Below are 24,023 nucleotides of genomic sequence, written 5' to 3'. Positions count from 1 at the left end.
AGCTGAACATGCCCAGTGTAGATAGTATTGATGGGACCTCCTGGAAGACCTTCAGGAAGAGCCAGTTGAAGAATCATGCCATAACGTCTGGTCAATGTGCATTTCACATATGTTATAAGGTCTCGTCTGCTTCTGAGTGCCCAGGCTGCCAGTACTGTGGGAAAACAGATTATTTGTTTTTTACCTATCTCATATAATGGGGGAAAAGTCTTACCCTGTGATGGTTCCATGGGACACCTTTCAACAACCATCCTCAAGGGGGCCATGGGTCAGCCTGCTTCGAGCGGTGCCTTTTGATTTCTTGGGGAACAAAGTGAGCATGGTTACTCGCTGTCAGCAAATGCTTATTTTGAGAGGTACAGTCACGCCGGCATTTCGGAGTTGGCCCTGGCTCTTTTGGGTCTGTGGGTGGAGCTGAGAGATTAGTGTATGGAGGCAACAAACTGCGAGGGGTGAAGAGGGAAGATCTGAAGTTCCTCAGAAGTGAGAGAGAAAGAGCTCTCGGCAGGATATTTGGCATGGGAGGGACCACTGATTGTGAAACATGCTTTTCCACCTTCGTTAACCAGAGCCAAGACCAAAGAGCTGCTCAGACATGCTCCAAGATACTGTCCTCTCGCTGGCTTACATCAAGGTAGGGATAAATTGTGCAAGCAAACACCCCTTTGATCAAGGGAGGCTCCTGCAGCGACTTGTGTGGTGTCTTAGTGTTCCTCATGCCAGCGCGACGTTTTCTTGTCAAGTCGCACAGACCCGTGTATCGTACATTTTGTATGCTGTACATGAGTTGGCAGCCAGCTTGCAGACAGCATTCACTGAGCTCTGCGTCTCACTTCTACAGGAGCAACAAAACTTCGTATCTGTAAAATAATAATAAGATAAAAAAGGCAGCCCAGAGTTAACATTGTCCCTTCTGTAATTACAGCTAAACTTGCCAAGTCCCAAAGTGTCTTTTTTCCCCACTTCTGGTGAAAAAAGCTTCTTTTAAAAATCTTATACATGTGAGTTATGTAAGTGTCTTAATTATCCTTCTAAAAAGGTTCCAAAGAAAGTGGTAGAAGTACTGAAATGTATAATTATTTTCTTCAGTTATTGTTAAACTGAAGGTACTTTATTCCTTTGAGGCATTAGAAATTAACTTAATGAATTAACAACTTTTCAGTGAGCAACCTTGTTGGCCTGGGGTACTGACAGACCTTTTCTGCTGAATTGTGCTGGGATGGCTTGTAACATCACTACCACAGAAGTGTCCACCCTTCCTCCCTGATGAGGAGGAGAACGGGATGTGTGACATCTTGCCTGCTTCGTATCCCTATCCTGGCTATCAGTTTACACCATCAGTGAAGATTAGGCCTGTACTGTGGTGGCTGAGGAATGGATATTTTCCCTCATGTGCCCTCTCCCGAGATGTGGCTGGTTACCCTGGCGTAATAGCCATTGGCAGCACCTATCTGTAAGCGTTTACAAGCTTTGCAGCTTGTAAGCTTTAATTTTCTAGGTGATTCCCTGAAAGCAATCCTTTCACAAAATATGGACCTTGTATCCCAAGCAAGCGTGGTATTGGAAGACAGGTCCAATTCTAAGGACATCATTGAGCAATGTAGAGAGTAGTTAGTTTACATTTTAAATGTAAACAGAAAACCTGTTTGCTTTATAAAGTCCAACAGGATTTCAGCAGCTTGGAGCAAGCAGGGTTGGCTGCAGTTTGTGACTGAGCTTGTGATCTCCGTTTGCTGCTCACCACACTGTTTAATAGGTGAGAAGAGTATAAATGGTATATGGGTCCCTGACTAGCTTTGTGAAGGGCTTGAAGAATGTGAAGGCAGTTACCTGGATGGGCATCACAGATGGAACTGGAGGAGTGGATGATGCTTGGGCAGTTGGGTGCTGTAGTTAAACTGGAGAGCTGGACTCAAATTGACAAAGAAAGATTCAATAAGGCGGGTATAAAATGCTAGAGTCAGCAAAGCAGGGAGACATTTACTCTTTGAAATATTCTTTGACCTGTTGGCAAATTTGAGTCAACTGTGCAATGAATTGTGTTGGAGGTGATGGGGAAATGGATGATCAGGTGAAGAGTTGGCGCATCTCTCTTAGGTGAGCCATTGGGGTGTTCGCTTGGGATGTGGGAGCTGGAGCCTGCAGTCCCCATCACGCAGGAGACAGCCTTGAGGTCCCCTTGCTAGGTGAAGGGTGTTTTGGATGGATTGCTCTGAACGTGTCCTACTGATGCTGCTGTCTCCTGCACTGAGGCTGTCTATTGGTCAGCAACAGGAGTTCATACAGCTTGAAACTGAAATCGTTCAGCTTGTGGCAGGGTCACTGTGTTATTGAGTCATACTCCTTGCTTCCCACCATCTTGCCATGACCTTTGCAGTAGATTATGTGTAGTGGAACAACTTCAGCAGGTTACGAGTGTGCCTGTGGGCCAGCATCCCTGCAAGGGCTCAGAAGAGGTGGTGAGCTTTCCAGGAGAGCCTACCAAGCCGTAGAGGCAAACAGCGCTGCGGTGCTATCTGTGTCCCGAGGCGGTGGCACGAAGCGCTGTGGTGGATGAGCCCGTTCTCTGGAGAGGTATGTTGGTTGTGTGGGTTCAGATCCCCCTCGGGCAGAACAGGGGTTTGGATCCAGGTACTTCATATCCGGAGCGAGTGTTGCTGCTACTCGTCTTCTGCAGCAGCCTGTCTCCTCCAGCTGCCGCCGTCTTGTGAATGGTGTCTGAGTCAGCCCCATCCAACTGGTTTTTTATTAAAAATGGCTGAAGTGGAACAAGCCCACGATTTAACCAGAATGAGCAAACCAACAGTTTTTGTATGTTATTTTGGGATAAATTAATATCTGGGATTTTTTTGTTGGGGACTCTTGTGGGCTTTGGTTTCTTGGTCTATCTGGGGTTTTTTTGATTGTTTTAATCCATCTGGTGAAGTAATGAAGCAGTCTATAGATCCTTATGGATTAATTGCTGCAATAAAATGCAGCCCTCTAGCCAAAACTAGTTGGACTCTGTTCTCCCGCTTTGTTTAGCAAAGCACTGCGCATAGCCATAAAAATTGCTGCCCTGCCAAGTTCCTTCCTTGTACGTACATACGCATGCTCTCTGTCCCTCCATCTTCTACATTGCCCCCTGCCTCTTCTACAGGAAAAGTATCCTTTTGACATTTATATATACATATTAAAAAATGCTAGGGGATTAGTGTCAGGTGCAACCACAGCAGATAAATTTAGGCTAAACTCTGAGAAGTAATCTGACTTGTTGTACACTATGCAGTTTGTTTCTAACTCCAGTTGGAGAGTTCTGAGCAATAGAATTGATGAAAGGTTTGGAAAAATTATACTGTTGAGAAAAAGCTAGCCAAGGTGCATTTTCTCAGAGAGGCACATTACTGAGTGATAAAGGGATGCTTGTGGTGGGACAACTGCCGTGAAGGAGTAGTCTTAAACAAGGATGAGCAGTAGCAAAATCCAGTTGTGGCGGGGAAGATGCAGGTTGAGATTGGGGCAGTTGAAGAAATAGCCAAGGGAGACTGCAAAACTGTGATCACTTAGAGGAAAAGAATTTAGGGTGACGTCAGATGTCTACGTCAGCCTGTGAACCAGCTCAGGACTGGAGGCTTCACCTCTGACATCTTCCAGCCCAATGATTTCATTGTTGTGTAGACAGAGACTAGATCCAGCTTGGCAATGCTTCCTCTTGTTGGTTTGGATATCCTGTGTGTCATCCCTCTGCAGCATTAATGAGGCACGGAAATTTCTTCTTTACAAGAAACGTGTACGGTTGCTGGTAATCCTAATAAAAAGGCATGCAGCGGGAATCATAGACAATGACAGATCAGTGTGAGTCACAGAGAGACTCACTCATATTTATAAAAGCTCTGCAATAAAGGTGATTTTAAGTAGTCTCTATTGTGCTGTGTGTGTGCGGCTATAGTTTGGGGGTTTTAGCCATTTATTCATTTTTAGTGACCTTGGGATCACTGGGTATACTTTCTGCATGATTCTTTTTTTCCATTTTTCCTACGAAAACGAGATTTGATAGCACATCTCTAGCAGCTGGCTGCTGTTGACATTACAGCACTGTGCTCTTATTTCTTCCACCAAAATGATTATCTGTGGAGTTTCATGAGGCTGGCTTCATGAAAACTAGAGACAATGTTGCTTTATTTTGTCCATACCTGCATGCCTTTTCCTTGCAGCTGAGAGCAAGGTCAGTCTCTCCCCTGTGCTGTGCTGCTGTGTGCGTGCACCACCCCAGGCAGGAGCCTTGTCTCACACCCGCCGTTGCCCAGTGGCATCTTTCTTGCAGGGAGATCAAATGAATGACTATATGGTCGTGAAGTCTGGAAAGGGGGTGGGGGGCGAAAAACGCAGGCAGCAGAAGTCAGGTCTTTCAAGGGCTGGGGAAGACGATGCTTTGTTTTGACCCTTGTAGGAAGCATTTACTCACTTATTTCAAAATGTCATTCAAAATGCCTGTTCCGTGGTTTCAGCTCAGGGTGTGTATTTGTTTTGTTTTAAAGCTAGTCATGTGCTTACGGTTATGCTTAAACTTAATCCTCATGACTAAAAATGGTCTTAGAGCCGAGCCCAAATATTTGGTGGAGAAGTGCTGGCTGTTAGTGGCCCTGGTGTGTGTGTTTCTCCATCCTGCCAGGTTGGCTGTGTGGTTGTGCTGTCCCACGGATGGGAAAAAGAACAGTGATAACAGTTTGACAAGCAAGTGAGGAACAGATTTTTCAGTCATTACTTATAAACTGTAGATGAGTGTGACAGAAAGAAGCCTCTTTTGTCCATAGCTATTAATTATTGCTGTTACATTTCATATATGGATGACACAAACATCAGAAAAATGATGACCATTAGGGTCAAAGGCTATTTTGTGCACTAAGCGTGATAAATAATAATAATAATAAAAAAAAAACAAAACCAAAAAACATAAAACCCAAAAGCGTTCAGTGGTATGGAAAACAAAACTCTGGGCTAGGCTGGAAGTAGTTGTTTCACTTTTTCTTCTGAAAACTGCTTCCTCCTGAAGCACAAGGAGGAGCAGGCTCTGGTTGCTGGCTTTGCTTTAATCTTTCCTTTTCCCCACCCCGCGGACATTGCCCCTGCAATTGTCCCCTGTGTGCTTGGAAGGTCATTGCACAAGGCAGCGCCTAGCCTGTATGGTCGTCTCTTCCGCGCCCTCAGGAAAACCCTGATTGAAAACCTTTGCGAAAGCATTTTTAAGGCAGAAACACAGATGTCAAGTAGTGCTGGCCATTGGAAGAGGTGAGGGAATTCAGTGTAGACGCTCAGAGCAGAGGGCTGTCCTGTCACTTAAAAGCTGTAGGAAAGTTACTAAGTGACCAGGTTCTTACTAATTGTATAGAGGATTGGTAAACTCATCGATACAAGTACGTGCAGAATTTGGAAAGCCTCATGGTGTCTGAGGTTTTCATTTAAAGCCTTTGATCCTGGCGGCAAATAGGTAAGGCAGTTTCAAGGGCTTGTTAAGTCTTTTGACTTCAAGATTGTATAGAAAGGCTGGAAAAAGGCTCAAAACCAACAAGAGTAAAATAAAAGCGCAATGGGGTATCTCTTTGAGTACCCTCTTCTGCCCTACTCCTCTAGCAGTGAGATTTTGATGCCTGGAGTTTGCAGACGTGGAGCTGCCATGTTCCCAGTGGCAGGGAAGGACGGCAGCCTGCGCCAACTGATCGATCCCCAGGGCTTTTGCAAAACATTGCAATGAAAGTCAGGCCCTGCAAAACCATGCTGTAAAAATCAGGAGATTTTAAAAGAGAGGTTTAAAAATAGGATGGGTGGGTTTTGTGGGAAGTTTAGTCACTAATGCTGTACGCTTCTCTCTGCAGCTGTGACGGCTGAAGTTTTGAGTTGGGTGGGTAGGTTGGTTGTGGGTCTCTGGTGTGCTCATCTGCCACGAGAGGGCTCTGCCGATGAAGGGTTCTCAAGGTGTGCTCGCCACTCCCCACAACCCTCGCCAGGTGAGCCCCTGGGTCTCTGGCTTTGGCCAGCCTCTGTACCACCACCATGGTGATGGCAGCTGGCATGGGCCAGGCTGGATATTTAGGTGCTGAAGAGATGTTGAGCAGTTGGGTAGAGCCTGGGGTGCCCTGAAGATGTGCATTTCTGAGCCAGCTGTTCTCTCACACCTTCCTGGCACGCTGCCTGGCAATGGGAATGGCTGCAGGGGCTCTCCCAGGGTGCTACGCTGCTGGGTTTGCTAGAATAAATCTCTCTTTGTTGGGGTTAATGAGCAAGAGGATTCCCAACCTGGCGTAAGGGCAGAGCATTGTCATGCAGCCCTGTGTGATGTCCCACTCAAGGCACAGACCTTTTTGAACAGAACTTGGTGTACCTGTATTTCTAGATCTTTTTTTTTAATATACTTAAATTATTTTTTTCCCATAAACACTAAAAGCACAAGTGCTGTAGACACTGTGATTGTATCTTCTGTAGAGTAAAATAAGGAAGGGAGAGTAGTGAAAACAAGTGGCAGAAAACTGGCCAGCTGATCTGTCCTCAGATTTTCGGCTGGGGCTGCAATACGATTGACTTCAATGCAAACTTTACTCCCGTCAGCCAGGGCTGGGCTCAATCTTTGCTAAGCATCAAACTAATGCTAATAACTTTTCTAGTCTTCTTGAATGTCCAGTTGGTGCTCCTTCATGTCTTATACTGCGTGTATGTTTTTAGAAGACAGTCAAGTTTGGTCCATTACCTGATAAATTGCTACCAATTCGAGAAGATTATTCAATGACCAGTTTATTCTGTGGCTCCAGTATTTCCTGTGAGAGCTGCTCCTGCATTCGGTGGTGCTTGAGAATGGGTTGAAATCTGTGAAGATCGCTGAGGCTTTTATGTATTCCCCAAAAGCCGTAAGTCTATGATGGTCATGTCAGGGGTGGAGAGGAGGTATCCAAGCACACACAGTCTGTCCCAGGCCACAGATGCCTTCTGTGCTGCTGAGGGGTGATGACGGATGTCCTATACCTTCAGGGAATGAGTTGTAAAAGGTGGGGAAGGTGGGAGAAGGCCATGACCACAAGTATAACCGTCTGTTGGTATGTGCTTTTGGTATCACTGGAGTACCTAGCCTGGTCTGCAGTAATTGTTGGGGCATACCCAGAGATTCACCTGTTAACCGTCGTGTACAATTTAAGTTGAGGGTTGCTTTATTGTTTGGCTGCTGAATAAACTTCATGAATTGAGTCACAACTTCCTGGGTGCCTTCAAAAATGAAGCATGCTCTATGATGGGCATGACAGACCGAAACCCAAAGTCTAGACTACAGAAATTTGAAAGAAATAGCTGAGCTACTTTTTAAATGTGAAATAAATAACACCAGTGAAGGTAAACTGGAGCAGAACTGGTCCTGCACAAATTCCGTGTATACCTCTCTCTGGGCACATGCAGCAAGCATGTTTCCGTATCGTCTGTGCTGGACTGGAAGAGCTGAGGCATTTTCTGTAGGTCCAACACCAGAGACTTTTGAGAACACGGATGCAAATATTCCTTCCGACAGTGTGGCATCTGTGGGGATGTGTGGAGAGGCTGATGATACTCGTACATGATAGTAACAAAACATGTCTATTTATTTTTCTTTCTTAGCTTCGTTTACAATCTCTCTTCGTACAGTGGACAAAATCACAGTTATGGTTAAACTGAGACCTGGTGTTCCATCACGCTGTCAAATTCGTGTTAAAAATGTCAACAGGCCTGAACTCAAGATAAAGCCTGGGGAGAACGTGACTTTTACGTTCACTTGTAGTACTCCGGAGAAGTATTTCATCATGGAAATTCAGAAAAATATTGGTAAGATACAGTTTCTTAATTTTTCCTGTAATGGTAATTTTCTTCCAGTAAAACCACATACCTTAGTACAGTAGCAATAAAAAAAGTATCCCCTATAATCTTGGGTAAGAAGAAATCTTTGGACACTGATAAATAACCTTGAATTACGGAAACTACGCAAGTTAAAGAAGTCTGTATTATGGCTGGCAGAATTAATGTTAACTTGGCTGTTTTGGAAACAGTTAAATGATAGTTTGTTGCATGAATTCCTTGCTGCCTTCCCTTCCCCCAGAGTTTATAAATCCATCAAAGAATCTTTTTTTTTTCTTTCCAAAGCCTCTGAGCACTGATAATGATATATTACCCATATTATTCATTGAACAGCTTGGTTGTGTCTCTAAGTGCAACAGAAAAGTTGAAGACATGCATGTGTTTACATATATTTGATGAACATTATTGAAGTCAAGAAACTGAAAATTTGGAAATGTTGGAACTAAGCCTTCATTTGCTTTGAATGTTATCTCTGGTGTATGTATGTTAATGTACTCCTTAATGGCATGAACATGTGCTACTTCTCAACAGGATCCCAAACTTCATGGTAACAGCTTTGCTATTTTTGGAGTGATGCTCAAGGACAGTTTTCTTCACGTTTTGGAGTTTTGTTCATGCAAATAGTAATGTCACAATATTTCATGATATGTTTGTAAGATGTACTTGTGATATTTCTATGTCTATGCTCCAAATTAAAAGAAGATTAAAGTATGCATAGATTAAAGTCCAGCTTGAAATACCAATAATCTGGATTTTTCACAGAAAAAATTTATAGGTTCTCCCCAGAATCCTGCAGTGGCAATTGTTGTCACTCATCACTTCTGCAAAATCTGGGCCCCAGGCTGTTCATTGGGGCACCAAGGAAAAGAAGATACAGTTCATGGGAAGCAGTGGAAAATTTAAAGATTAATGTTTTACCAGGAATTCTGAGTGAGATGCGATAAAATTGGTTCTTTTAGATCCGTGATTTCCAGCTCTCCTGATGTTGAATTTCACCCTTCTGCTCACTCGGCTCTCTACTCTGTTCAGTAAATACCTTCTAAATTCTTCAGCAAACAAGGCAGGAATACTACAATGAATCCCTTCTATTAGTCAGCCTGACTGAAGCAGGTTTATCCTGCCTACTCTATAGGCTAGGAGTCCTGTTTAGAGATAGCATGTGACCATGTTATAAGAATGTCTTTTAATGCATATAGAAGTTAAGTGCAACCTAAAAATTGTGAAAATAGCAATGAAGCAGAAAGTGTCAAATTCCTCGTTTACTTGAATGCTTTCCATAGTGTATCACAGCTGTTCTCTCTCTGTATTTAGACTGTGTGTCAGGTCCGTGTCCCTTTGGAGATGTTCATCTTTACCCACCGGGGCTACCTCGCCTTAACAGGACTTTCATCTGGGATGTGAAGGCGAGTACAAAGGCTGGACTTGAACTGAAATTTTCTGCCCCGTGGCTAAGACAGATTGAACCAGGAGAGACGTGCCCAGATTTCGTTAGCTACAACATTAACAGCCGTATCGATACAGCCACAGTCAACATTGGCACCTTCTGCAGGAACGGCTCGGTGTCTCGCGTCAAGCTGCTGGGAGGAGTCGTCATGTCTCTGCACCTCCTGTGGGACTCTCCTGTCACCACCTCGGGCTTCAGCATAGCTAACAGGGCTTCCATAAAACGTAAGTACGGGTGTTTCCCCACCTGTAATTGCCTCGTGCAGATTGCAGCAGAATTCTTTAAATCTTGCTTCTCAGATAACCTTCTAATTTTGGTGCTGCTATCCCTAATTCCCTTCCACTTCATCTTTTCTAAAAGGTGCTGTTGTGTGGTTTTTAGTTTGGTAGCTGTTGGTCCTCTAGTGTCAAAATATCTTAGTTTGGTTAACCTAATAATCACGAAAACTGTTGTGAAGCTGCTTTTGGTGCACAGTACTCATTTTTCAATTGCTTTAAATTTCCTAAAACTTAAACATACCTGCTCTGTTGTGTTTATTTTTTCAGCTAGGTGAGACTAGATGGCTCATCCTAATTATGCTGAGAGTTATTTACCAGTTACAGTGTGTAGTTGGGTTTGTTTATTTTTAAATAAAGCTTCCTTAACCTGCTGGAGTCTCAAGCCAATGCCTCTCTTCAGGAGAGGAAGGTGGGAAAAGGGTAAGCGTTGCCTGGAAGGCACACGAGGCTGCTTAAATACAGCCATCTGTTTCAACCTGCACAGTAACATAAAACGTTGTGCAATTAATCTTCTTAAAATACCTGGAATACTGTATAGCAATCAGTGGGTTACTTCGTGATCTCGTGACAAACCCTCTTTGGGAGAGGTTCTTGCTCTTTACTTGAATTCTGCAGTTGTTGCCATCGGTTATAGAAGGGACCTGGTCCAGGTTCGAGCTTCTAGAACATGAGTTTTTGTAACTCCTGACACTCCTCACAGTTGCACATCGTCGCTGCAGTCCTAGAGCGGGACTGTAATCTCTGTGTACCCAACTTCATGCTGCCAAGAGTCATCCAAGCATGAAGTGTCTTACACACTCTCTATGGTTCGCATTCATGTTTTGTCATGCATATTAGAGGCTCTCTGCTGCTGTGCTCTTGTTAGATCTGGAGGTTTTTGGACAGAGAGCTCCGTACTGGTATAAAAGCTCACATCTTTTGTTTCCCGAGACCCAGTGAAGCAGAAGCAATTGTCAGGTTGCGTGTTTGCTCTTGCAAAGCCAGGACCAGATGTAGGAACTAGGATATTTCCTTTCCAAAAAATAAAGGCCCCTCTGTCCATGTGTGTGAAAGGTAAACCCACTAAACTGAAAATACAGCATTAATATATCCCTTACCTTTTCTGTAACTGAAGGCAAAAGCATCAACTCAAATACATGTTTTAGTCTGAGCGTTTTGTAATAGCCTAACCTGTAGCTGAAGTGGATGATCTTGCTGTCAAAATAAAAATACTCTGCTGCTGGGGTGCTGCATATGCCAGTTTGTCATCTTTAATTGCAAATTGTTTCATGTGTGTCTTTTCCCCCATGTTTTAGGGTTATGCATTATTGAATCCATTTTGAACGGGGAGTCTTCAATCACCCTGATGTCCCCAAACTACCCGCTGGGCTTTCCAGAAGATGAGCTCATGACATGGCAGTTTGTGATTCCTTCCAACATGAGAGCAAGCGTGTTTTTCCACAACTACAGCCTCTCCAACTGCGAAAGGAAAGAGGAGAGGGTGGAGTACTACCTCCCCGGCTCCCTCAGCAACCCGGAGGTGTTCAAGCTGAGCGACAGCCAGCCTGCCAATATCGCTGGCAGTTTCAACCTGTCCCTGCAGGGCTGCGATCAGGATGCCCAGAACCCAGGCATCCTCCGCTTGCTCTTCCAAGTCGTCGTTCAGCACCCGCAGGTTGATGAGAGTAAGTATCTGCCTGCCCCTTCCATTGCTTTTGCTTGCAGGCGCCTGGGCTTAGCACCACAAGGAAGAAAAATACTGGGTGTGTTTGTCATTTTTCTTGAGCGGTGGACCTTTCTTGAGTTCAAGGAGGTGGGTTGCCAAGCAACGCTGAGGCCTGTTTTACTGCCCTGGGTACCACCGGCCGTTGTAACAGCAAGGCGGATGGTGATGCTAAAACTTGCAATTTGTGATGGAGTATAAAGCTCCATCGTAGATTTTACACTGTAGCTTGTAAACGGAGATTCCTATCCTTTTCCAGCACCCGCATCATGTAATTGAAAAATGCCTTTAACACTTGGGGTATCAGGTCTTGCATGTTGTATAAACAAAGCTAGCTTTTCCATCTGACTGCGTTCCCTCTGGAGGCCTGATCCAGCTATCGGGCAAGAACCAGAACTGCTTGATCAGAATTGACAGGGCTCATGTGTCACTGCCTGTTCTCCAGAACGGAAATCAAGTTCAAGCTTATTCAGACAGTTTTATTTTCAGCTGTAAGATTCAACATTTTAAAGATAATTCTTGAAATGTGAGCCCAGGTTTGTGCTCTGTATGTAAGCAGTTGTGCCTAGCCAGGTGAAACCTGCTGTCACGGCTGGTCAGGATCTGGTGAACTGGTGAAAATGGAGATGTAAAATTGTCTTCATACTACTAATAGTATCAATATGCATTTCTTTCCTTCCTTTCTTCAGTCCTCTGAGTTTTATTTTGCTTTCTAGGGAAGCCTGAACATCTTCTAGTGTGAAGAAGTCACATTAGACACAGAACGTGTCAATAAGATACTCCAGTGATATCCCCTACACATTTGGATGTTCTTCAGCTTTCTTGCTGCTTGTTGCTACATAAAGAAAATTTTTTTTTTCTGTTTTCTTGCCCCAAATTCAGACAGGCTTAACACAGTGACATGTAATAACACAGCATCTATCTAAAAACAGAAATAAAAGGCCTGGCTAGGTAATGAGCTATGAAATAAGTGATTTATCCTCTGGCTTCTTAGCTCTGACCTCAGTTCATGGTGGAGGTTAATAGTCAAGGTGCCCTCACTACAGAGGAGCAGGTGGAGGGAAGTCCATGCTCTGGACTACCACTGCGGCAGAATCTACTTAGAGGCTTTCTAAGTCATTTTAGAGGGAATAAAGGTCGAATAGCCTGTACCTTGAAGTCACATATCCAGAAAGGGTCTGTAGCATCTCACCACTCTAATCCTCAGTTCTTTGTCTAGTCTGGCTCCATTCATGAACAGCAAATCCTCCTGAAATTGTTGTTAACCAAATCATGTTTGCTTACATTTATTGCGTGTTGCACCTTGGAAGCCAGACAGAGTGAAAACATTGTATAGAGTTAATCTGCTTTATCTCCCTTCTACTCTGGAAAGCAAAGAGGAATTTTAATGTTTATGGCCAGTAGACAAGACGATAATCACCTAAAAAATAAAAAACAGGTTGTCATTTATTGAATGAGATGCAAGTAATAAACCACTTGGATTTAAGAGACAACAGTGGCTTCTCTAGGGATTTTATAGGATTTCATGAGTGATTTTGTAGTTATATAAGTTCCATCAAAGATTCAAATTCAGCCTTCAAGACAGTATGGAAACTCTTATTTAAAAAAAAGAAAAACAAAAAAATGCCATCTACAGTGTACAAGTTAAACATGGTTCTTACTAAAAATGCATTGGTATCTGCATATTCTCAAAGCTTCCCAAACATTTGGGTATTCCACAGCTGTCTGTGGTGCTTGTCATTAAATGAGGAAAGTATAGCTCTTTCCAATCAAAATAATTTCTTGATTAACCATCTCTGTGTTTAGCTGCTGCAAAAAACCCAAACCTCTGAAGAATGAGTAACCTTGCAGTAGACATCGTAGATTCTGTGCTTGGTTGTGGCAATGACTTGGAGATTTCTGCCTGAGCTCTTGCCTTTTTGTGTGTCTGATTTCCCACACAGGAGAAAGCTATTTTATTCACCTTTTGTGTATGCCTTTGAGATCCATAGCTAAAAACAGAAAATTAAGAGTAATAATAGTGTGTGTGTATATATAATTTTTTTTTTTAAATCTGTCCTTTATAGAATAATCATAGAATCACAGAATGGTTTGGGTTGGAAGGGACCTTTAAATATTACCTGGTTCCAACCCCCCTGCCATGGGCAGGGATACCTTCCACTAGGTCAGGTTGCTTTCTTTGATGTCAGAGACATGTGCCTTGTTAACAGCGTATCTGCACATCGGATATCTGTCTTTGCACATGATGGTTAATCTTTGTGAACTAGGCTACAGTCATAATCTTCAATTTTTTTTTTCCTCTGTCCTTTCCTCTCCCCCTTCCAGATGTTCCAAGTATTTGCAACTGCCATTAGCTTACATGGGAGAAGGTGTTTCATCCCTGCTTACCCTTGCTGTTCCAACTTGCTGTAACGAGTCATCTAGGATATCACAGACTTGCAGAAAGGCTGAGGTTGGCAGGGACCTCTGGAGATCATCTAGTTCCAACCCTCTGCTCACGCAGGGTGAGAGAACAGGTTGCCTAGGACCATGTCCAGTTGGGTTTTGAGTATCTCCAAAGATTTCACAACTTCTCTGGGTAACCTGTTCTAGTGTTTGACCACCCTTGCATATTTTTGTTTTTATGTTTAAGCAGAATTTCCTGTATTTCAATTTGTGCCTCTTGCCCTGTCACTGGGCCTCATTGAGAAGAGTCTGGCAGCGTATCATTTACACGTGCGTGCACACATCCCCTTCAGCCACCTTCTTCAGCTAAACAGCCCCAGCTCTTTCGGTCTCTTCCTGTGAGAGATGCTCCAGTCCTTTAAGCATCTTTGTGGCTCTTTCTTACTCCAGTACATCCACATCCCTCTTGTACTGGGGAGCTCAGGGCTTGACCCACCACTGCAAATGTCTTACCAGCGCTTTAGCAGAGGGGGAGACTCACCTTGCTCAACCTGCTGTCGATGCTTTCTAGCATAGCCTAGGAGGCTGTTGGCCACCTTTGCCTCAGTGGCACATTGCTGGCTCGTATTCCACTTGGCGTCCACCAGAACCCCCAGGTCTTTCTGCAAAGCTCCTTTCCAGCCCCACTCTTGCAAACTTGCTGAGGGTGCACTCTGTCCCATTAGTGAAAATATTAAGCAGCTTTGGCCTCAGTACGTGCCTCCTTAAGCAGATCTTTGAGCTGAATCTCGCTGTTTGAGAGAGGCTGCCAGGGATGATGGTCACTGCGTGCGCCTGGGCACCTCAGGTCCAGTGAGCTTAGAGGGTGTTACAAGGCTTCCTGCAGCAGCTGGTGTGCAGCAGGGTATGGGGAAAGGGGTGGACCGCAAGAGAAGCGGTGGCTAGTGTTGAGGAAGAGGAAAGTGCTCTTTACTTTTCAGGGTTAACTCTGCCAGCTCTCAGGTTTGCTTTTTACAGCTAGTCAGAAAATAGTTCTGGAAGAATGATTTTGAGCAATTAAATGGAAGGGCAGTGTGGTAGTTCAGTTATGCCGTTGAAGGAAACCAAGCAGTCTAGTGAGGCTTGGTCCTCAACCTTCCCACCGGCATGGTAACAGACTTTAATAATTTGTGGCATCTCCGTATGTTTTTAACTGCCAAACAGAAGTGTCTTTTAGGAAGCATCTTTGAAGGCTCCAGTGACCTTCATGATGACTGCCAGCACTTCTGCTGAACTGTAGTACTTGGCAGTTTTTTTCCTTTTGAACCATATTGGTACTTGCATTTAAATTAGCTTAATCTCTAACTGACTCCAGACAACCAGATGTGCTTAATTACTGACTTTGGACAATTTTCTTCAGCTTGGCTCTGAAAAACCTAAACTAACAAAAAGTTAGCTGAGATGGCAATCTTGCAATTAGTACAAAATTTGAGAACGGAGAACCTTTTTCCAATCAACTGTTGTGTGATCGGTAGAACTGACTTTAAAAGAAATTCAAGAAGCCTCTTAGGGAAAACAAATCTAACATAGTTGGCTAAGATCCTTACATTATAGCCTAACTTTTCAAAAGAGGCTAGTATACATGTTACCCTGTTATAGCTGGAAAGTGGTGGGGAGATGGGTTTTGTGTGTGGAAAGGCTCAAACTTCTAAATTAGAAGAGTGATACGATACTGCCTGAGTTTCTATTACACTGATGGAAAGAAGTAAATAATGTTTTCTTAGCTAATACAGAAATAGCTGTAACAGCTGCTCATCTGATGGGGGGAGAAGAAGCAGAGGAAGTTCTGCTTCATGCCACACTTCTTGCCAGTAATTGCTCTGGGGTGTTTTCTGCTGCAGATGTCACCTATTTGGTCGACCTGAGCAAGGAATGGAATATGACTGTAACGATACACTTCGAAGGGTGGCCCAGCCACATGCCGTCCATGTCTGAACCGATATGCCTGATCTGTAAGGATCCTCGCACCTGCGACCGCGTCTTGACTTTAGAGTCTGGCACCGTCTACAAGATCTCCTTTCTGTGCAAGGACTTGTCCCGTCTGAGGATCACAGCTGAAAAAGGCATAAGTATGATGTGCTTTTTTTCCCAGCGGTCAGACAAACCTTCTCTCTTGCTTGGGCTTTAAATAGAGTGAGGTTGGAAACCAGGCGTTGGCCAGTTGGGAGATGGGTACAATGAATCTGGAGATGATCTTGTTGTTCGCTACATCATTCTGCCTTTAAAAATAGAAACTGCGTAGCTGTTCCTAGAACGGAAAGGACGGAAGGCACCTGAGAATCTTCTTGCTGAAAACTGTAAAATAAGGAAACAGAACAGGAGAGCCGTAAATCTGCCCATGAAAATGCGGGACCAAGGTGGCCACCAGGAATGCATCTTGTGCTGCTTGCATGTCCACTTGGTGTAGGATTTTCCCAAATGCTTTCAACGACCAGTAGAGAAGGAGTTTTAAAGTATATATCTGGACCTTGGCTGGTCTGCAACTGTGGCCCAGTCAGCCAGTGATATAGCAAAAGTAATATCTTGAGTGAGGAATTTTAAATATGTTTGTATCTGTTGGTTTCTTTGGTGTCCTGCGCCCTTTTAAAGAAAGCTCTTTAACTACAAATGGTACATGTTTGGGTAAAGGTTGCTAAGAGAGGATATTTTCTCAGGTAAATGCTTATCTGGGTCTGTAACACAAAACTGACAGTACTCTGGGTATGTGTACTCTGGTAAACAGGAGAACTTCCTTTCCCTAGATATTTCCTCTGCAAGAAAAATACAACCCTTGGGACTTGTTTTTGTGATTGCAGGCTGTGTCGATCTTCGGTGGTGTCAGAGGAAGATCTATTCCCTTTCGGTGCCCATGGCTATTACCAAATTGCCAATTCGACTGCATAAGTTTATTTGGAAACTCTTGGCTCCTGATCTGATCAACATAGAAATTACATCTCCATCCTTGAAACTTCAGCAACATGTCCCAGAGCAGAGGTGCAACACAAGCTACAGTTACAGCATTGTTAGTGCCACCCCAGAGACAGAGTTGAATGTTGGTATATTCTGTCCTGGTGGATCCATTGAAAAGATTCAGATGAGGAATAATATCACCATATCCTTAAAAACATTTGGTAAAGGATTCCTCAATGCGTCTAACCATCAGGATCTGAAAATGTCTTTTGTGCCACATATTAAAGGTAAGGTAATGGTTTGTACTACTTTGTTGTACAGCGTTGGATCTCTCAATACGCTTGTTAGAGCACATATGAATAACGTGAATGAATATTAATAGAAATAAGAGTTCACTTGTTTAAAGTCTAGTCCCGGAGCCATTGCTTGGATCAATCTTTGTCTGAATCAGTGAGGTGGTTTATTCCTGGAAGAAGGAAGGAACTTTGTGCTCCACGTGGTGGATAGTTGGTTGTGGGAAATTATCATAATTACTAATGTGGAAGGGATGATAGGTGAGTTGTATTGCTGGTACTGAGATGCAGGTGACTGTATAAAAATTTGCATGTCACAGGTATAAGTGACACTTTTTTGTTATGGAGCAGAAAGACCAGATAATTTTACGTGCTGAAAGAGAAGGCTTAAAAAAAAGAAAGTATCAAAACTAAGTTTTCATTCCTTTATTCCTTTCCTTTCCTACAGATGAGTGCACTTTCACTGTGAGTCCAGATCCAAAAGCTAAAGTTTACTTGCAGACTCCCAGCTGGCCGTATGGTCTACCTCCTTACGTCTCCATATCCTGGTACGTCGTCGTGCCCAGCAAGCAAGTTGCCCGCCTAGGATTCTCCAAGGACCGCATGGGCATCGCTTGCGAGACGGGCCGTGCCTATGTCAACATAAAGGAAGAGACATCGGGGGCAGAGGAAACGGTGCGCCGTGAGGACGAGCTTCTGCCTGAGCCCCGAAATATGTATCACGACTTCTGGGTAAACATTTCCAACTGTAAACCTGTGGATAAGATGCAGCTGGCCTTGCAGTTCTGGGTGACTTTTGCTGACAGGCAGATAGGTGAGTCCTATAAGGTTGTGGTGGATTGCTTTCCACTTGTTTCCTTGCTTTCCCTTGGGGGAACAGTAATGGATGCTGGTCCACCTTGGGTGTGGGTTTTATGAGATCCCTGCCTTCAGAAATACCTGTCCCTCAAAAACCTCTGAGAGTTACAGCTGGGTACTTTCAGAGGCTGGGGAGGAAGAAGGGTTTTTAGTGTAGTTTTGTTTGGCTTTTTTATGAGACAGGGGATTGCAGGGCTCCAGGGGGAGTAAGACTGGATTTTATTTTCTTTATTTAATTTAGCTTTTTAAATTGGAGATCACAGCCAGAAGGTATAAGAAGATCAAGTGATGTTTTTCCCCTCCCAAGGTCACAGATCTGGTGAACAACTTGGGATTTCATTATGCAAACGTATTCATCTGAGTAGTCTTTACTTCATATTAGCAGTTCAATTGGTCTCAGTGTTCACCTGAGCAAGAAATTATCCCTGGGGCAGGTCTGACCATTTAGTGGAGAGTGCACTGACTACTAACAGCAAAATCTGCATTCTTGGTGTCTTTCATCTCCCTGAAACATAAATCATTAAAAAAAAAAAAAGGCATTTTTAGGGTAGGCTTTGCTTGTGTAAATGTGCTTCACACTTGCACTTCCTCTGTGGGAGACTGCTGTCTGTAGAAGTATTGGCTAGGCAGGCTAGAGCTGAAACAGTATCAAATTAATTTCTAATTTTTTCCTCTTTTTTCTTTTTTATAATGTATATTTCTTTTAAAACTCTCAGCATTGTTCTTTGCTCACATGTGGACTTTCCTGATCAATTTTCTGACTCTTAGAAAACCTCAGGTCAACATAATTTGTGCATTTCAGAGCAAAGGATTGTATTGAGGGGAAGTTGGTGAAATGTCACTGTTTCCTTTGTTGAATCCCTCTCTGTCTCTCTCTGCACTTCCTTCTCTTCCCTGCCTATTCAGCCAGCGGCACATGAGATGTTGCAGGTAAGTTTAGCAGCCCATGAGCTGTATTGAATTCTTGGAGATGGGGTGGTGGGTTGGTTGGGTTTTTTGACTGTGCTCCACTGCTAGCATCAGGAGTTTGTTGTTGCTTGGCCTCCAGCCCCTTGGAAATGGCTTGTGTTACCCCGCGGTGAGCACGGCTTGGAAACTCCTGCTCTGCAGGCAGCTGGTACACTTAGAAATTCTTGAGGAGGTTCAAACCCAGCCGGCTTTTAGGAGAAAGCTGAATGTTTTCTCTCTCTCATTCAGTGTCCTTGTACCTTGTCTGTTTGCAGACCTAGGAATGATACTTGGTGTGGTGGCTGGGGCTGGAGTTCTCGTGGCTATTGGACTCACTGTGGGCTGTGTTAAGAAGTAAGTTCATAATTTGGCATGTGTAACTTAGCAGTTCAGGAAGGCATTTCAGGAGAGCTGCTGGGGCCTCTGTTTCATGTGTTGATATAGATCCCTTGAACAAGGGTCTGAAGCATGAGGTAGGCAATGCACTGGAGGTTCAAGTAGTGTGCCTCCAAGAATGCTGCTTTACTCTAAACTGATTGACTTTAAGAGTAGAGCACCATTCCTTGAGTCACATTACTTCCACCCCCAGTCCATTGCCTACCTTGGCCTTACTTAGCACAGGCTTCTGGCTGTACTGGAAGTAAGGTACTGGTTGGACTTCATCAGAAATTCATGGGAAACAAAATCATAACGAATGTGGCCACTGTGCCTGTGGCTCTAGACAAGGCTTTGTTCAGACAAGCTGTAAACTCACTCAGATATACTAAGAGCTTATCTTTCATCTGCACAACCTCCAGCAACTTCTTCTGGAGTTTGCACATCAAGTGGGAGCATTTTTCTGTATGAGATGAGCCCTTGGGGAAAGAACTAGGTTGTGCAAAGCAAACATGCATAGCCTTACTCACGCAAGCAGAGTCTGAAGTCATTGATAGTTTGGGGTTTCTGATACATGTATGTTCAGAGCTGGCAGGGTGATTGGGTCCTGAAACAGTAGAGCTGGAGTGAATTTGTGCAATATGATGACTAGAGCAGTTATGAGCACACTCTGCTACACAGGAAAGACTTTACAAATATAGGCTTAAAAATCTTCAGTTCAGACTTTGGTCTTACTACCTTGGGGGCAGTCACTCCAGAAAGCGCAATCAAGAAAAGTTCATTCAACTTTGATAGAGGACCCACTATCTTACTGGTCTTCAGCAATGCTCAGCTGTGTTTTGTGAGGATCTGGCAGCCTCTAGGTCCTATCAGTGTCTGTGGGTGTTGGGAGACTCTGCACTGCACAGCTGGGACCCCTGTACTTGGGAGGCCATTGGAGTTAGTCTTGCAGACTGCAGGGTCAGCACAACAGCAGTAGGTAACCAAATAGTGTGAAGTTATTTTCTGCTCTGCCAAAAAAGCATGTCTAGACTCAAGAGTTATTTTTCCTAAGATTGCAAGTGAAGCCTTCAATCCAGGTAGGCTGCCTGACCCTGGGTAGCTGGGGTGGGTAAACAGAAGCTGCCGTTACTGAGTTCAAACACATCAGCCATGTGTTGTTTCTGACCTGTCAACAATTTCAACTCTGTAACAGGAAGAAGAAAAGCCAGAATCCCATGGTGGGAGTGTACAATGCTAATGTGAATACCCAGGTGCCTAGAAAACAAGGCTTATTCACAAAAGGGAGGAAAACCAATGAGTCTCATGTCTATGCCGTTATTGATGATGCTGTGGTCTATGGGCACTTGCTGAAGGAATCCAATGGTTCAGTCGCTCCAGAAGTTGATGTGTACAGGCCTTTCGATGGACCCATTGGTAGCTTGCCGCCTTCTCCACCTCCACTCTCCTTCAGAAAAGACATTAAACACTCTAACACATCTGACACTGAGGAACCTCCACCTCTGACGGACGCAGACCATGACACTTACACATTTGCTCATCAGAAGTCAGGGCAATCAGAGGACAATGGAGATACAAATGAAAAGAATAACGGAGATACGAGCATGTCCTTGCTAGAAAATAAGGAACAGGACAGTTCGGTGGAGTAACTTTATGCCAGGTATAGCAGTTTCCTGTGGAAGTACAGGTGACCTGTAAGGACAAGAGTCTGGGGAAAAAAACTGAAGAGGAGTGTTATTTTTAAATGTGTTTTGATGCTGTTTTGTTTTGTGTGTGTGTGGTTTTGGTTTGTTAAACTTCAGCTGTTGATAGCTTTCAGTTTTAGAGTGAACGTCTAGCAAACTCAAACAGTCAAGACACTCTAGGACTGCCTGCACTGCTGGTTGTGAAACAGGTGGCACAGGTACGCTTCTGCTCTTTATTATAAAGACACCAGGAAAACAAATTCCTAACTGCAAGCTTAAATAGAGTGAGGAGACTGTTTTGTCGAGAACATCCTCCTCTTTCACAAGTCATTTGTTCCTGAGTGTTGGTTGGTGACTCCTTGAAGGCGTAGGCTACATCACCATCTCAAGGCAGCTCCACATTGCACAGATGTCTAAGCAATCTGCTAATGTCTGAGCAAAGGAGGGGACACTGTCATTTCCACCACTTGCTGCTTAAAAGTTCGTTGTATTTAGCATACTGGTGGCTATATAAGTGTAGTGAAAGACCATGTATGCCACCTGGAAGAGCTCCATGTGTGTAAATCCATGTGAACACTTGAGCTTGGGCTCTTCCAGTTTGGAAGGAAAGTTATGGGTCTTCTCTTAATTTGCAACTGATGCTATCATACTTGGATAGCACTGTGTGAGCCTACACCAAAGACTGTATTTTCTTTGCTTTTTTACAAAACCAGTTTCAAAAGTCTGAAACAATTTGCACTTCTGTTCAGATGCCCTGTAGCATTCATGCTTTAATAATACCTTGCGCTTTTGGCTCAAGTAAGAGTAAGGATTCAGTGAAGAAATAATTATATGGTCATCAGCTGTTTAATAATGCCTTTCACTTCACATGTTAGAGATGCTTGGTTATTTAATAAGGATCAAAAAAAGGAGTAAAGAAAACACATTATGTCCAGCAGGTGGTTTCTTTGAAATGTGAAGTATAAGGAAGGCCTAGATATCTTTTTTTATCAACCTGAATTTAACAACCACGTTGAAATGATGGTGGGGACAGGTCTTGATTTCTAGTGGGACTTATACTTCAATCATCTAGCTGCCTTTGAAAGCCACCTCTTGAAATCAGGTAAATAACAGGTCTCATTTTTAAGTGCTGTAGTTAGCATGCCCCTCGGTTTCCATGCCTTTTAAAACTTGAGGGTCAGATCTTCATGCGGAGGACTACGGGTATATTAATAAAGTTGCCTTTTATATGCAAACATCTGGCTTATCCAGGTGTGCAGTTACTGAGGATGTTTGCAATTTTGCATGCAGCGCTAGACCTGACGACTTGAGAATTTCTCTCCAAATGTCTTATCGTGACTGTTTCTTGCCTAAGAATACGCAGAGGTGCCATAAAACTTTTAGACAGTGTTGCATGCAATAATGTTAAACATATAATAATGTCTAAAATTAAAATGTCTTTACTAGAAACCTTGCTGTTTACATCAAAAAAGAATGTGGATTTCTTCCTGTGTTAACTATGCTGGCATTGCGAATTGACTATTTATACAGTCAAGTGTGTGTATTTAATAGTGTATACCATTATACTGCTTGGACCACTATAAGATTCAGTATAATGTCGTATCTGACTCAGTTTTCTATAGCATATGGCAAAACATGTGCCGTCTAAAAGTGCCTTTTAATGGTTTCAGGTATTTTCCTGCTTATGTTTATCACTTTTAATATAGAAATGTGTATTCCTAGATCTCTGGCTAGTTATTGGGATCACATATTTCAAAGTGTACTGGGTCATTTTAATGTCATTTGATAACTTAAAAAGATTTCTGCAATACTGATAAATGTTTTTCTCAGGTAACTGAATTGCCACGATACATTTTTATAAGAGTAGTCCAGTTGTGCATTGATCTGGTCAATGTTTCTCACTTCTCTTTTATTGAAAAGGAATGAGAAGTCTGTAAGAGAAATTCAAGACTGTCTCATCCCTCTAGCTTGGTTTCTGCAGTTGCTTAGATGAGATTTTTTTTAGTTCATGTTCTTTCTAACCAACTGAAGAAAATATAATGGAGGTTGGGCTTTTGTTCACAACCTCTTGATCTTTGAAGGAAGAATATGATGCTTGTTGACGGTTATTTTTATTTGTTCTATTTTAACTCAGCTTTTGGTATGGCAATATAAACCTTAGTTTACAGTTGTTTCCAGTCTAAGGTTGACTGTCACTGAGCTTACTTTGGTATGTTTAGAGTAAGAATTCAGGCACAAATTCCAGTTTGCTTCTCATTAAGAGAAAGTTGTGACTTAATTTTTAAAAAAAAATAAATATAACAATACCAGCTGGAGTAACTAGTGTATGTCTTTCTTGTGTGTGTGTGTAAACTCAACCTCGAGTGTTCTGATGTCTGACTGTTGGTAGTTATGCCATTGCCCTGAATGATATAAATGGGTTTTTAGAGAACCTAGTTTGCTGGGGTAATGTACTGCTGACTGTGCGTGTCCTTTTCTTGCATGGCCAGTGATATGCTATTAATTGCTGGTTTTAAAGACATGTGGTTTAGATCATTGGGGAGAAGGGTTGTAAAATATTTGAAGCTTTCAATATAAAAATAAATGGTTCAGCGGCTTCTCCGTAGGATTGTGGTGTTTGTAATTTATTCACACCCAACTGACACATACAATTGAATTCCAAATTAATTTCTTTTCAGGGATAATAGCATAAAAGTACATTTTATGACTAGCCCATCAGTCCAGAAGAGACCCTTATGAAAATGTGGGAAGCCCTTTTTTGTTCTAAATTAAAGTGTGTGGAATCAGTACCTACTGACTGCTTTCTTGGTTTATTTTTTTATTTATTTTGAGGCAAGTTTAATGCACATAGAAAATGATGTTTGAAATCCTCACTACTGAGGATCCCAGTAATTGCTGGGAATGGATCCTAGGCTGAATTAGTCAAATCTACTCTTGGAAGGCGTAGGAAACTCAGCAAGGATCGGCCAGTCCCTAGGCCCTCTCCAAAACTGCCACTTAATATGAATGTAAATGAAAGTACTTATTTGGATCTTCACTGAGATTGTGCCATCCTGGAGTAGTTCCTGTGCAGTGGTCTTCATCTAAAAATGAAAATTCCTGAGTCTGGTTAACCATTAATTGCAAGGTGGGGGACCACAGGAGGGCAGCAGTTCAGAAACTCCTCACCAGAAAGTTATTTGCTTTTGAAGAGCAAAGAGAAGTGGAGGGTTTTGTTGCCCAAAGCAGCAAAGCTGAAAAGATACTACTTCTTGCTGCTTGGACTTGAATCTGGGAGGTTTG

The 24,023-nt window shown here is 43.1% G+C and overlaps 1 protein-coding gene across 3 annotated transcripts in view; it reads left to right on the top strand.

Annotated features, from left to right (window-relative positions):
• Positions 1-23,056, top strand: part of CDCP1 (CUB domain containing protein 1) — a 28,397-nt gene extending 5,341 nt beyond the window's left edge. The window contains exons 2-10 of one of the 3 annotated variants that reach the window (XM_087768571.1): positions 570-634; positions 7,612-7,815; positions 9,157-9,513; positions 10,863-11,231; positions 15,535-15,762; positions 16,489-16,869; positions 17,324-17,689; positions 18,957-19,035; positions 20,252-23,056. In XM_087768571.1, the coding sequence (XP_087624697.1) occupies positions 570-634; positions 7,612-7,815; positions 9,157-9,513; positions 10,863-11,231; positions 15,535-15,762; positions 16,489-16,869; positions 17,324-17,689; positions 18,957-19,035; positions 20,252-20,705 (2,503 nt within the window). In that variant the 3' untranslated portion in view covers positions 20,706-23,056. The remainder of the gene's footprint in view (positions 1-569; positions 635-7,611; positions 7,816-9,156; positions 9,514-10,862; positions 11,232-15,534; positions 15,763-16,488; positions 16,870-17,323; positions 17,690-18,956; positions 19,036-20,251) is intronic. The other 2 variants (XM_087767067.1, XM_087767784.1) reach the window with 2 other exon arrangements.
• Positions 23,057-24,023: the final 967 nt, after the last annotated feature.

The sequence above is a fragment of the Nipponia nippon genome, unplaced genomic scaffold, assembly GCF_047370975.1.
Source record: "Nipponia nippon isolate SJK-2023a ecotype South Korea unplaced genomic scaffold, ASM4737097v1 scaffold_1, whole genome shotgun sequence".
NCBI classification, from domain to species: domain Eukaryota; kingdom Metazoa; phylum Chordata; class Aves; order Pelecaniformes; family Threskiornithidae; genus Nipponia; species Nipponia nippon.
Note: the sequence above shows the minus strand (reverse complement) of the source record. Positions and strands in the feature narration are given on the sequence as shown.